Source organism: Filicampus tigris, chromosome 1, assembly GCF_054856515.1.
Source record: "Filicampus tigris isolate MCC_2025a chromosome 1, RoL_Ftig_1.0, whole genome shotgun sequence".
In the NCBI taxonomy this organism is placed as follows: Eukaryota; Metazoa; Chordata; class Actinopteri; order Syngnathiformes; family Syngnathidae; genus Filicampus; species Filicampus tigris.
The window spans coordinates 17679087-17693492 of record NC_141217.1 but is presented as its reverse complement, the minus strand read 5'-3'; the positions used below and the strand labels follow the sequence as shown (position 1 = coordinate 17693492).

At 41.8% G+C, this 14406-nt stretch overlaps 1 protein-coding gene across 10 annotated transcripts in view; it reads left to right on the top strand.

The window, feature by feature from the left end:
* The window catches only part of LOC147153061 (IQ motif and SEC7 domain-containing protein 1-like), a 111226-nt gene that overhangs the window by 75843 nt on the left and 20977 nt on the right, over positions 1-14406 (top strand). Inside the window, exon 1 of one of the 10 annotated variants that reach the window (XM_086023368.1) lies at positions 7346-7693. The exons of the other annotated variants lie outside the window; for them this stretch is intronic. Within the exon in view, the coding sequence (XP_085879494.1) occupies positions 7629-7693 (65 nt within the window). The 5' untranslated portion in view covers positions 7346-7628. Of the gene's footprint in view, positions 1-7345; positions 7694-14406 lie in introns of those variants that run through there. 10 annotated transcript variants of the gene reach the window in all.

Below are 14406 nucleotides of genomic sequence, written 5' to 3'. Positions count from 1 at the left end.
TGCTACGGCAGCATCACTTGTAATCGTGGAGGCTGTCATTCATTATTGGCTTTTCATCACGTCTTCCCATCCCCTAAACTGTTTCATAGTTTTTCTAAGCAGATTAAATAACAATGAATTCCTAAAGCTCCTTCAATTTGAGATTTAGTGGCAATCAAACCGACAATTCACAACTTTGATTTACCTTTTCAATTTGTGTCCAACCCCTCCAAATTAGAGCCTATTTTTTATAGTGACTGATTTCATTCCTGTCATCGTAATGAGCTCATTTGTATGTAATTCATGGTGCGCTTTCATTTTTAGACGAGCAGAAAGTGAGAGCAAAGTTTCTTTACGATGCTTGAATCGCACAGCGACAGGCTACAAGTGATGACTGCCATTTGTGCGTTCTGACCAGATAGTAAATCTGACATATTGTCAGTTCCCCTGGGTAAAGCTCCACTTTCTCCCCTGGTTCACATGTTCTACCTGATCAAGGACTAAAGAGACGTGATGGTGCAGCTGTGGGAAAAATGGGCTTTATTTGCTGTGCCAACACAAACTACGACTTTTGCCAGTGTGGACACCCGAGCCGGGAGGTTCATTAGACTTACTTAGTGTTTCCTTTGTGGGCTTCAGATGCTACGAAAGCAATGGCGGGTTTGCCACGAAAAGATGCAAGACCGAAGGAAAAGTTGATAGAAGCAAAACTGTAGTGCGTGGGGGAAGGTACTGGTGGAATATCTCAGCAGCATTACTATCTCTCCACTATGGGTATGCCTCCGCTCAGTGATAAATTCCTCATTGGCCGACATGCAGTTTATCATGTTCCATGTCAATATCATGTGCACGTCGTGCATTTGTGCTGCCGTCAGCGCTCAACACTTACTCATACTTGGCTGCTAATGAAATCTTATGAGGGATTTGCACTGAATGAGCAGCAACAACACATTTCACATCATCTGCTGTTTATCTGATCCCCGTTGCAGCAGCTAGTGAATGCGATTTGATTGCAACAGTAATTATTCTCCTTGTAAGCCTTCCAGTCAATGTACCCAGCTCATTGATGTCACTTAACTCGTGGCTGAATTGATTGCGTTGCCGAGCGGTCACACACTCACACACACACAAAAGACAATATAAGTTTTACAGGAACACACTGCAGAAACGGTACGCTTATTTCTGACTGGAGTTCTGCTGACAGGTGGTGACTACAAATTAATTAAGCATGGCTGACAGACCTGATTGGCGTGGTTTTAGTCATTTCTGGAGGTATATGACGGTTGATGGGCCACCACGGAGCTATTAGTTTTGGGGAGCAGATGGTGGGGGTTTTTTTGTGGGTTTTTTTGGAGCTCGAAGATCATCACAGAGCTTTGGGACAACAACTGAGAATGGATCATGGTATTTGAATCTTTTCTACATTGTGCATATTTCTATCCTTTTGTGCTGACTCACATGCTATATTTGATCGTGTTCGTATTACAGCTGCTGGTTCTGCACAATGAGTATACTGAATGTTGCCACGACTCTGTGTACAGGAAAAAGACATCATTTCAGTTTGGATTAGAATTCATTGACTGTTTTTTTGTTTTTGTTAATAAGGACTGATTTGTGCCTAAAATGGTGAATACCAGTTTGCCATGTCACCGAATAGAATATATCCGAATAACTACATTACTGTAGATCAAAAAGTATATGTAAGAAAATCAATTGAATGATCACATGATGCTTTGCACTCAAGAGGAGCAATTATCAGAGTGAGGGGTTTGTGTCAAACATGTCATTACACAGAGAAAATGAGTTTTTCTGTCTTGCTCAACGGCAGTACTGTGGAAGTGAACTGGCTTCTCAGCAACTTGTCTTTATTTGCATATTTTGTAGTTCTAGTAATAGTTGAACCGGCAACCCACTGGACCCAGGGCAAAGGGACTGAAAAACGGAACAATTTCTGCCCCATAAGATTACAAAATAGAACGTATACATCCCCCAGTGTCCCTTTCTAAGCTCGGAGCCACAGCCGAGTGTTGTAACCAGAGCTGGACATTCCGTCCCGGATGGACACCCATTTTATGGACGGACGGACGGAGGATGAGAAGTCTTTTAAAAAGGACAGACTAAGCAAGGACGGAAGTGGGTTTTCGTCCGTCCCTCTATTGGTCCCTAACCGGGTCAAGTACTGACTCAAAGTGTTGTGTTGTGTTCTTGTAAAAAGAAAGACCACTGCATGTTCTTTTCGCCGCCTTCATTAATTGCCTGCACAACGCTTTTCACGTGCTTCCCAGTATTCACATTGCACATGCAAATTCTGCCCTTTAGTGGTTCAACACGTAAAAGATGTAATACCATGGATAATGCCACAGGAGTCAGGACGCCGTTTAGAAACACGCCCAGCCTGTCTTGTGTGTGTGTAATCCAGGATAGCAATTTTGTTTTGCTAAGTAACTGTTAACATTTTGTACCTTATCCCTTTGCATGCGAAGTACGTCCTTGTGTGGGACATCGTTAGACCGTAAAAATCCCTACCAGCGTGTACATTTATACATACGGAAGTGGAAGTCTTTGTTTCCTCTTAAAATATCCTTGCGTTATTTTGGAATAATCATTTTATAAAAACTGAAATCGTCTTGCATCACAACGCAAAAGGTTTGCAATGAAACGCAATAGTATTGCGTTATTACTCAATCTAAAATATTCTGATGTCCCCTGGCTTGCTCCATTCGGCATCATCATCGGTATCTTCATCACATCATGACGGTCTTGTGTTGCAGCTAAATGCTATCTTGGTTAAACAGCTGTAAACAATTCAATCCACTCACGATATACTCCCAGCCGGTAAGTGGATATGCATAGGAAATTAGCCAGCTAATGATCTTTTAAATAATGTTTATGAGTACACGGAGGTTGTTGTTTTTTTGGGGGGCGCAGTGGGGGCGGATCGATAGAATGTAAGGACGGAAGCGCTTTAAAAGGACGAGGACGCACAGGGTCGGAAGACGATCATTTTTATGAATAAGGACGGAGTGACGAGGACGGAAGGGTACCCAGGTCGCGGACCGAGGGCGGAGGACGGACCAGCAAAAAAGGGTAAAATGCCTAGCTCTGGTTGTAACTCAAATCGAGTCCTTAAAGATAGTGAGGAAATTATCAATAAGAATAGTGGTTCCCCCCTATTGGTTTGAGTGTGTTTGAATGGGATACACTAATTTATGTAAAAGTCTACTTAAAATGATGTGGTATTTCTTTAATGGTGTTTTGTGATATTTGTTTGACCAGGTTTTCATTTCCTCAAAAGCATAGAATACAAACAAATGCTTTGTAGTAATTAAAAAAAAAAAAAACAATAGTCAAACGTGTTACTGTTGTGGGATTCCAGGCCTAACAAGGGCTTGCACTTTCAGCTTGCACTCGCTGCTCAGTCGGCTTGTTCTTTCATGGGCTGTTGACCCACTTTCCCCCCTACACACATTCAATAGGATCAGCTGATCCCTATTTATCTTCATTGTCAAATATCACTTAGGGCGTCTCATTTAAACTGCTGCCCACTTTCTGTGCACACTACATTGCAAACTCATCAGCTCCATTTTTCCTCACTTGACTTTTCTTTGTTTAACAATGTCAAGTATGCTTTCATTGATTCTTGCTTATTTTTTGCTAATGCTGCACTCCTCACCTTGGACATAAACTCCCAGAGCAGCCGTACATCCAAATAAATTTGCTCCAGATGGCTGAACCTTTTTTTGAATAATAGTGGTCTTGACTGAACCATTCCTGAGCCACGTTATACACAAGGTTTGTGTAAACAGAGTAAAATAGGTGGGATTGTCTCACTGCCCTTAAATAGATCCACCCAGGCCCACACCTATACGAATCCCATCTTCCCTTCTGAAAAAAACATCAGGATCTCCTTTGAATAACCCAGCCACCCTGTCCGCCTGCAGCTATTATAAACATGCCTGACCTCAGTGCTCCCAAATGACATCATTGCATATTTCTTCTCCCCCTGGACCTAAAGTGTGCCTTGACAGTAGCTTGTAGTGTCACTTTCTGACCAATGAGTGGCACTGTGACTCCTGAAGGCCCCCTATGACTGTCTGTTTTGTCTGTCAGCCGTGGCAGTGCCTGGCTCTTATAACCACTTCAGTTATTTATACCCGCTGTGGTGTTTATCACATTTACAGACAAGGCTGCTCTGACCGAAAAACCACAAGAGATACTTTGTATTGTTACTGTAGAAACAACACAAGAACATGCTGATTTCATATAATTGCAGATGTAAATTCACATCAGCAGTTTATTTCTGTGGAGGCTTTCTCTTGCTCCTCATCACTGCATTGTTAATCTCACTCAGAGTGTTTACCACATCGGGTCACCTCACATTGGCATATTTTTAGATCAGACAATTGTGCTGTTTCTGTGTCGGGGCTGGGCTTTGGGTAGTAATAAGCTTCAGAGTCATTTGCTGGCTGGCCAGCAAGCAAACGGAGAGGAAATTGTTTCAAAAGGACAAACAGTGCCAGCTCCTAATAATGGAAACAGTACACCATACATGACCTCCATATGTCTTTTATAGAGTGAGACAGATCACATATGCATACAATCAAGGGTACAGCTTTGCCAGAGTTCCCATAAAACAGATTTTTACTGGATTGCGAAAACTAGAACACAAACGTGGTTGGATTGTAATGTTCAGACTGTGCTTTGTTCGCTTTGTACACCCAAGACAGATCACTGGATGTCTGAATACATGTCCTTGAACTGTTTCCATATCTTCACCTCACCTGACTAGCATATGTGTTTGGAATGTGAGAGGAAACCAGAACAAACCCACTCAATCTCTGAATGAACATGCATAAAGTCAAGGGTGGATGGTGTTTTGGAGCTATTCAGATGACGCGTCATCAATCTTCTTGGTTGGCTGAAATGATGCTTGGGTAAATGGAATAGGGCAAAAAAAAAAAAAAAAAACATGAACACAAGTCGAAAAATGAAAGGAACACACAAAGACAAAAGCTAAGAAAATTCATACAATGCACTTGACCTGCTTTAGAAATCACATCACAATCTATCGATGAGCTTCGATCAGTCCCACAGGCAGCTCATGTGCACAAACTTTGCTGACAAAACATGCTAAGCAGACACGACCCATCCTTTTAATTACATCTTTTAGAGGGTCTATTTATAAACCATATTTGCTACCAGATGCTTTTTGTGCAAAGAAATAATTCTGTTCCAAGAAAAAGAATGATCTTTTTTCCCCTTCTATACAAAGTCGTCTGTATATGCTTTTGTATCAAACTATGACATCAGGCCGTTCTAATTGTTTCCAGACCAGGCAAGGGCTGAGTTTTCCTTTTATTTTTTGTTTCTGAGCATAGGTCTGTCTGTGAAGAAAATGCAGATGATGTTAAACGGTGTATGAGGTCACGTAGACTGTGGGCGACATACCGAAATCTTGTGACCCAAGTTTCCAGGAAGCTCTCTGTTTCCTCTGTCATTTTATTTGCTGTCCTTTTGTCTACTTTGTCTTTTTTGTAATGAATGGGAAAGTCTTTGTTTTTTTTTTTCTTTCGTCTGATAGCGCGACATCTGTTTATGCATAGTTGACCTCCATGTTTTCCTTTGACCTTGTGCAATGTGCCTAACTCAGAAAAGAATGGAGGACTTTAGAACTCGTGGAGGATGATGGCGTAGGAGTGGAAAAGCAGAGCGACCATATGTATTGAGTTGAAGAAATTGTGTTTTATGAGCAGTGAGAGGGCCTCTGCTTGGAATTTTCAATGACCTCACTCCAAAGCGGAGAAGCATGCGGGCTGAAGCCGGGAGATGGAGTGGTCCTTCACCAGACAGGATGACTAGACTGTATCGTAACACACGGGATGCAGAGGTAGCCAAAGAATTCCACTGGATTGGGTCCTAGAGTTGTCATTAACAATATAATACACCAGTTTTACCTTGGATTTTTTTTTTTTTTTTTTTTCAAATTGGATCATTTTATCTGAGCTCTCCAGATAGAATTTTGCTAATCCGACCCTTGTGTGCCTTGCTGAAACATTTATAATAGGCTCAAGGCTTATAAATGTCAAAATGAGGCTCTGATGGTTCTTATCTGCTTCCCAAACTAATAAATGTTGCTGCCTCGCTGATCCCAGTGGTTTTAGGATTACAACGCCTGCACTGAGACCGCTACCATCACGCACATATTTGGAAATCATTATTAGATAACTCGTTCCACTAACGCGGCATCTTAAATAGATTTTGTTCCCTAATGGGTCTGTTTTGTTTACCGGCACTCAGGAGGAAAGAGATTTTTGTTGTGGGAGCGGAAGGGTTGCATGATAAGTGAGATCTGTAAGTCGACTCTTAGGGGCTTCAGCATTAGCAGCTGTAGGCACTAGCACGGCCGAGACCCCAAACCAAAATAGATAAGTTGTCCAGTAGTACACATCATCGTCGTTCATCTTTGTGACTCCTTTGACTAACCTGCTGTGTCTGCCTGTCTGCCTCTAGTTAAAGAACACTGGCATCTTTCAGTGTAGACTGCCCCTGTAAACGAATCCTTAAACGTATCCTTCCAGTTTCCTGTGTCTGTTGTCATTAGATGGAAAATACCTTCAACAGAGGGCAGTTAACCCCAACCTCCCTCTCTCAGAGGGGTGATTAGTCTTCAACTCTGTCTGCAAAACAGAGTCTTGTTGAAGGGTCAACTGCAAGCGTGAAGGCGGATGGAAGTGACTGGGATCTTTTCAGAGATATACGCCGTGGTTTTTTTGCCGGGTAATATAAACTATGAAATTGGTGAAAGATAAACGAAAAAGAAATGTTGAAGATGCTATAATCTGTCATTTACTCCGTTTTTTTACCAACACGGACCACTCGAGTTCTTTTCTTAGTTCACGTCACTCCACAGCCTTGAGAGCCTCTATTAATAGAAGTCCTCTCTCAATCTGTACTCTCTAAAAGATCAGCTAACAGAACATTTGTCGCAGCATCTCCTCATACTACTCCTTTCCTGTTTATGCACTGCATTCATTTGTTCCCTTTTTTTTTTTAAGTTTTCGATTTGCTGATAACACTCCGGAAAAATGTGATTTTCTTACATCCTCTGCCTTGGGGTCATTTTTGTGTCCCTTCCCTTCAGGATGAGTGTTTCACAAGATTCTTTTTTTTTTCCATCCTCTGCTTTCTCGTTCTACCCAAGTTTTTTTTTCCATCCTCTTCTTTCTCGTTCTACCCAGCTACACTAACCCTCCGCCCCCTTTCCCCCCTCGCCACACCCCGCCCTCTTCCATAGCGCTCAGGGTCTGGCAAAAACCCACACTCCCCGGTGTCCAAGCCTCCGCCCCCCCCTAACACTCTTTGCAGCCCAGCACAACTAGAACACAGAGGAAGAAAGAGCTAACCTAAAAAGCTCCACTTGTCTGTCATAGATTACAGACTGCCACTTAGCACCGACCATGTCTGCCTACCTTCCACCGGGAGCTTTTTTTGCCAGACCAAGTGATGGCTCTGACTGCACGGCGCGTGGCGATTCAACCAACAATCGCAGATGGCACTTTGGAGATGAGTTTGTCCATTAGAGAACGCTTCTAGGCATCAATAAGGACAGTTGAGACCGCGGGGACCTCCTCTTGCTAGTGGCGGCCAGCATGTGGTGTTTGCAGTGTAACTCTGAGAAGACTCAGTCCCTGCTGGAGCTGGAGCTGAATGGCTGGTAAGAGTAATAGGAGAGTTTCAAATGGGAGTGTGTTTGTTTTTAGTCTGCTTGTGTATGTGTATGTGAGGGGGGTGGGGGGTGCGGGCTCTGAATGTATGAATGTTTTGTCATTGGATGAGGTTGAGCTCATAAAGCTGTGTTTATTAACCATCACCCTGTGTGTGTCCACTCATATTATGCACTTATTTGCCCATAATCCACATCATAGTTTACCCGTCTGCGGCTTTTGTTAAAATAAAGTGCCAGTTCACTTTGAATTGTCTCTCTGAGTCACTTAATGTCATCATGGTGTGTTTCTTCTCACTGTACCGACATTATCTGTGAGTTGTGGATTGTTCCCCCTGTTTGAAGGGCATTCCTGTGGCATGTCGCGGCCCTCCTGCTTCCTGGACATGATTGCGTGCATTTTTTTTTTAAGTAGCTAGATCCTCAAGGGCAGGTGTTGAGAGCACACATGAGGTGGTTGGATAATTCTGCACTGGAAGACAATGACATCGACTCGACTGTTGTTCTGGTGTTTGTTGTTGAGACTTGACAGGAGGGAGAACGAGGGCCGCTTTGATTCAGACAGAATGAGGTCTGGAAGCATACAAGGGAGCCATATTGGTTTGCTATGACTTTAAATACTGTTAGCGAAGCCCACTTTGCACACTCAATTACATTTTCTGTGCAGTATCTGTGTTTCAAGTAGCATTGAAATACCCCAAAATCAAAACCATCCTCGGCCAGTTGGAGGTTTTGTCACCAAGTCCTGTGGGTCCCATCCCTGCAAATATTCACATTTTGGCATTCTCAAACTCACCTATGTGCACGTTGTCAAAGGGAACCTATCATCTGTCATTCACGGGAAAAAAAAAAACCTATTCACCATTTTCTGTAACGTGTCGTTGCAACAAACACGCCGTCTGGATGTGCAGTCTTGTGTTTATCTATGATGTCATGTAGAGAGCAAGCACATGGTCTTGTTTGCCGTGGTGGGATGTAAACAAACAGTATATATACTGTATGAACACATCACTGAACTCCCTTGGTTGATAAAAAAGTCTGTACTTTACCATCAGCGCTTCAATGTCCGCCGAGCAGCATTTCTCCATCACCTGAATGTCTGCCCACAAACTCTGTAGCTGGATGGCTGAATCTGGCGTGTTTAGTGGTCCATAGCTATGACCTTTAGCTAAGCATGTTAGCATGATTATGCCATTTGGAAACCCGTTGTGGACTGATTTCAGCGCTTTTGGTCGAGGCATTCATTTCAGGAGCGTATCGGCGCTTGTTGTTTAGCGCATTCACAGGCTGCATGTTTGCAACAGCCCCGTTTTCATTGAGCGTAGAATGTCAAAGTGTTGTAGGACTGTTGCAATGGTATAGCTGAGCGGAGCTGGGAGAATTTAGCATCTCCGGAAGAAGTCTGGAAAGGGATTAAAGTCGGTGCTAAAAAGTGAAGGAAGATAAATGAATAAATGGGACAAATTGAACTAGTCTTTACATATATGTATATAGAAGTTATAGATACATACAGAGATAGATAGATTGATATGATTAGGACCGCACAAAAGCTTTCACACAGGCGAAAAATCCATTTCTGGGTTAGAAACGAGTTAGACACAGCCGTCCACCACACGCTACCAAGCAATTGAAATACAATATATACAGTACACAGTGTTTTACAATAATACTTAACCATATTTATAATTTCATATGTACCTGTGAATGAAATGGCAAAGGTTGTGGCAAAAATACACACAAGCGGCGTACGTACTTCCCTTTCCTCTTTCTGTCACAACCTGCAACAATCCATCTTTATGGATTAAAAAAACAGTGATACGGTTCAACATATTGTGAGGAGCTTCAGAACGCAATACAGGCTCACACAGTTTACATCGCAAGGCGTTATGCTAAATCACCTAATGTGCGGTGGTGAGTGGACAACTATCATTTTTTGTGATGATTGGGTCCTAGTCTTACTCACTAACGGACAAACTCTCGGCTGTTAGGAAAACTAAAGTTGATTGTTCACTTTTAAACTCAGCTTGTATCAAACATGCCTGCGGTGATCGCGATGCCCTCATACTGGTTACTGGAGACTTCAATCTTGCTCCTCTCTTCATCTACTAACAGCTTCAAACATTTGCAACAAGAGGGAACACAAATCTGCACCTCCTGAATGTGAAGTGCCAACATGATGGCAGTTACGGTGTACTTGATTGGAGAATAAGATTTTGTCTGAAAATCATTGTATCGTTTTTAAATTGTACCTTTTGTGTACTACAACTCTTTGTTTGAGGTGTGGCTGTTGTGAAAGTGCTAGATAAATAAAGTTGAATTGAGAGTGCCATGGTTATGTCGTCTGTCAACTACTTCGTTCTCTCAGACTCATTGCTTTAGCATGTCGGTCATGGAGCTTTTCTGAATCATCCAAATTAAATGCACTTGTCTGTCAAATGTTGTCTTTTGAGTGTGTGGTGCAATAGAAGCAAACTTTTATTTGAAAAGCATGACTTTAACAGCTACAGGAAGTTTTGCACCGATAATGCCCAACTGTTGTTGCCTTGTGTTGTGAATAAAAGCTTTACTGTAAGATGTGTCTTTCTCATCTAACTGTGCGGTTGGGTTACTTGAAATATACAGCGATCATTATTTGTTGGATTGAACAAAGAAGAAGGTCTAGTATGTGTTTTGTGGAAACAGTGTGGGAGGTTAACATAATACGCGGTCAGATTTTGAATCATTTTAAGAGGCATATTGTCCCGGCACACTGTGGTCCACCTCAGGGACATTCAACTTTAGAAGTTCCAGCGTAGATAGATCTGGTAATTACGCTAAAGTTTTGGACATACTAAGTAGCTATGCCATTGTTGAAGCATTTCTATTTTGGGGCAGATTGCTGGGGAAAATTGGTGATCAGCACACAAAAGAATTGCCTTATGGTTTAAAACTTAGTTGCCAATTTCTGTATGTGTTAGTCATTTAATGTTAAACATCTGCTCGTGCCCTTCGTCAAGTACATCACACTTATTAAAGCCAGGCTAGTGTATATGGGTGTTGCAGTTATACATCTTACAATCAGATGAAACGGTTCTTCAAAGCGGTTGAAGTGGGCGACAGTCGCATGCAGAAACATTCAACTGGGGAGGCTTGATGACAGTCTTGTGATTTGTGGAGGCACCAAGCCCCGCAGCTTTTGAACCTAAAAGTTTTATGATGCTCCTGTCAACTTTGTTACAAACTCCCTCTGAGCGACTGTCAGGCTGTTGGACGGAACAGCATCCCAGTTTGCAGCCATGCCAAACGGCAACTTGCTCATCTTAGAGCAGTGTCAAAATAATCCATTGAAGCAACTGTGAGCAAGCTAGCCATTTGGCTACACTACACTACTAGTTCTGGCAGCTAGCATGTTGTTGTGTGGTCCTCCTACCTTCCACCTGAGGAATTCATTCCCGTTACTGTGTGCTTGTGACGGCTGCTGCTTGCATCTGTATTTATGAGCTCTGTGCAGAGCAAGAACATCTGCTTTTGTTGTCTTTGGAGCACATGTCGTCTGTGCATGTGCGTCGAAAATTGCGATATTGAGGTGTTGCCAAATATCATGGAAAAAAATGTCTTGGGTGACTAGACAGAAGAAGAAGGCAGAAGAGCTGGATTAAATGTGTATACTGAATGCTGATTTAGAATTATTACTCATAGTCTACTTTAAACCAGAGTCATTTTGTGCTCCCTCCAGGGAGCTTAATGCACTTCCTTAGTAACCCATACTGACACCATTGAAATTAGCTATTTTTGCGAGCATGTCATTGCATCCATCCCAAATCATTGTTGGGCGGGGGAGCTTGTAGGAGAGTTCATTTTCACACAAGTGTTTCCAGAATGCAATTATCTCTGTAAATGAATACCAGTCGACATTTTATTAGGCTGCATATTTAGTTGAGCAGTCAAGTGGGGAGTTCAACTGATTCAACCCACTGCTTCTTCATTTGAGAGGCAGCAGCTCACACTTCCTCTGTAGCGGCAGTCTGCTCTTCATTAACCTTCTTCTATTCCCAGACCTCCTGTAGATGTGACTCCCCTTTTCCGGGATGGAGGAATGTTTCTCCCTCAGGTCCGACTGAGGGAATGGGCTGGGGCCTGGGCAGGTTTTTTTTTTTTTTTTTTAGTGGGGGTGGGTGGGGGGTTTGCCCTCCCAGATCCTTCAATCCAGTGGCTGCAAATGACTGCCAGCTGAGCTGCTTATCCATGCCGACATCGGAGCTGGAGCTCCTGGTGGATAAAAGCCAGCATCGAGACGCACGCCACTGGGTGGCTAAATCTTGGCACTCCTTGGTGGACGCAGACTACACATTTCTCTCATATTTTTATATTGGTTTATGTGTTTCAATAGTTTTCCAAAGCATAGAGCAAGCTGGAGTCTCTTGAATAGTGCCCTGCTCCTTTACTGCTAGTTCCCGCCCTCTTTTTCCCTCTCAACTTCCATTTCACTCCAGTGCAAGCTTTTGGCACGCTACATGCGTTTCCATTTTTTTTCTCCGTTTTTCACCACTATGAACAACTGACCTCATAGAGCATGCTTTACTCCACCCCCCAGCACAAAATGGAAGGAAAGATGCTTGGTGCCATTTACTAACAGAGCACAACCCAATTGAACGGTTTTTAATATTCTCAATTTTGAATGTCCTAAAATTAAAAATAATTAACAAAACCCACAGGCTCACATAAATTCCTACATTAGGCACTTGTGTCAAAATGAACTCACAATGGGTTTTGTAAAATGTCATTTGACCTTACCGTAACATTTTCCAAATTATTTTTAATCGTGTCTGAACCTCAAATGACCTACTTTGTGCGTACACCGCAGTCTTAGTTATTGTTAATACACATTTGGTTACTTCTTTAGCTTCGGACCATGTTTTTGTTACTCTTCCCATGAATACTGTTATATATTTGGAATTAGGTTTAAGCCAAGCCAATTGTTATTGAATGAAATATATACAATGATAAATGATAATATATAGTGTTAAGTGCTAATGATGCCCATAAGGAATGACTTTATCCATGCCAGGAAATATCAGCCACATTCATCTTATTCTTGACATTAGAATGTCTTGGAGTGTATCCTTAGCTAATATTGAACTAACTTTTCAATAAGCACATAACTGTAGTGCCAGAGAGTAAATTGTTCCCTGCTGAGGCACTTAGTCGGATGACTCCATGTTAAACAGCTATGCCATACTTGCTAACCCATATCAAGTACAGTATATCGTATAAATGACTATATATTGTTTAAGGTGCAAAACTGCTGTACACATAGTGGTCATTGTTCCAATATCTAGGTCATAACAGTAGTCTAGGTCAGTAATCAATTTACAATGAATAGGCCTACACGAAATCAGAAATGACCAGAGACTGCTCTCTGGCGCTGTGATAACACACAAGGTGTGTGAATGGTAGCATTGCACTTGACAGATGGCTGGGGAGTTTTTCCCCATCCAGTGCTGATTATGAAATGGGCTGTTGTGTCACACTAGGTTGTGTCATTGCAGCTGTATTAAAGCTGTTGTTGGTGTGCCACTGTGCACTGCAACTTTACCTTTATGTTTCTGCTAGGAAAAGGCTAAAGCCTGATAGGATCATATCCATCTGTGATGCTTTATGTAGAAAGAGTAATGCGTGTGATACCTAAAATATAATCTCTGTATCCATAAAAGCAACAACAACAACAAAAACGACTCAGTTCTTGGAACTGGACTTAATGTTTTCTTGTTGCTGATTGTGACAGCCACTTTCAGCCACATGCACATCCTTTGTTAGTTTCACAAGAGGCTCTTTTAATGGATGTCATGCGCTAAGTATTTTCATGCTATTCTTATTAATACAGTAAGTGCCTGGTCTGACACGAGGGTACTCAAATGCAAATCTTATAAGAGTTGCAAATACGTTTTTCAATAAGGTAAAGGTCAGGCCAGATGCGATAATACTGTAATATTCAAAACAAAATGTAACTTTGACTTAAAACAACAACATATGAACTGGAATAAAATAAAATTTCCATTTTGACATGAAATAAAAAAAAATAGTTGAATAAAACAAAACATCCTTATCATGAATGCAAAACAAAATATCAGGAGGTGGATAAGAGCTTTTTCTTTTATATATGAACAAAAAGAACAACAATAAAGAAGAAACAATATAATGGGGCTTCACACTTTTAGAGATAAAGCCAACCATACCAAATGCAGATTGGCAAGTGAACCCAAAACAAGATCAATAATAACAATAGCCAAATGAGTACAATTGCAAATAATATCAAGAACGCTGTTACAGTAGCAACATTTATATAGTTAATCTATGACTTCCTGTATTATGCTGTTATTCTGAAAGACAAAGCGATTCACTTCCAATAACGGAAGTTGTTTACTTAGCTATTGATAGCCTGAACTTTGATCAATAAACATCAGGTAAAACACTTTAATACTGCATTCTGGTGGAACGAGTAATGGCTAATGCTAACAGGGCACTTGTGTCTCTCCTCAATTTGTCATTGAGGCGAACAGTCGTATAATTTGGTACTCACACGCTACAGACTGAGTTGTACACTCTGCTTCCAGCCACCCCGACGCAACTGCCCATACACAAGCCACATGAATTGGTCCGCACCAATAACAAACATCTATGAACACAAAAGTAATAAATACATAAGGCGCCTGAGTGATATTTTA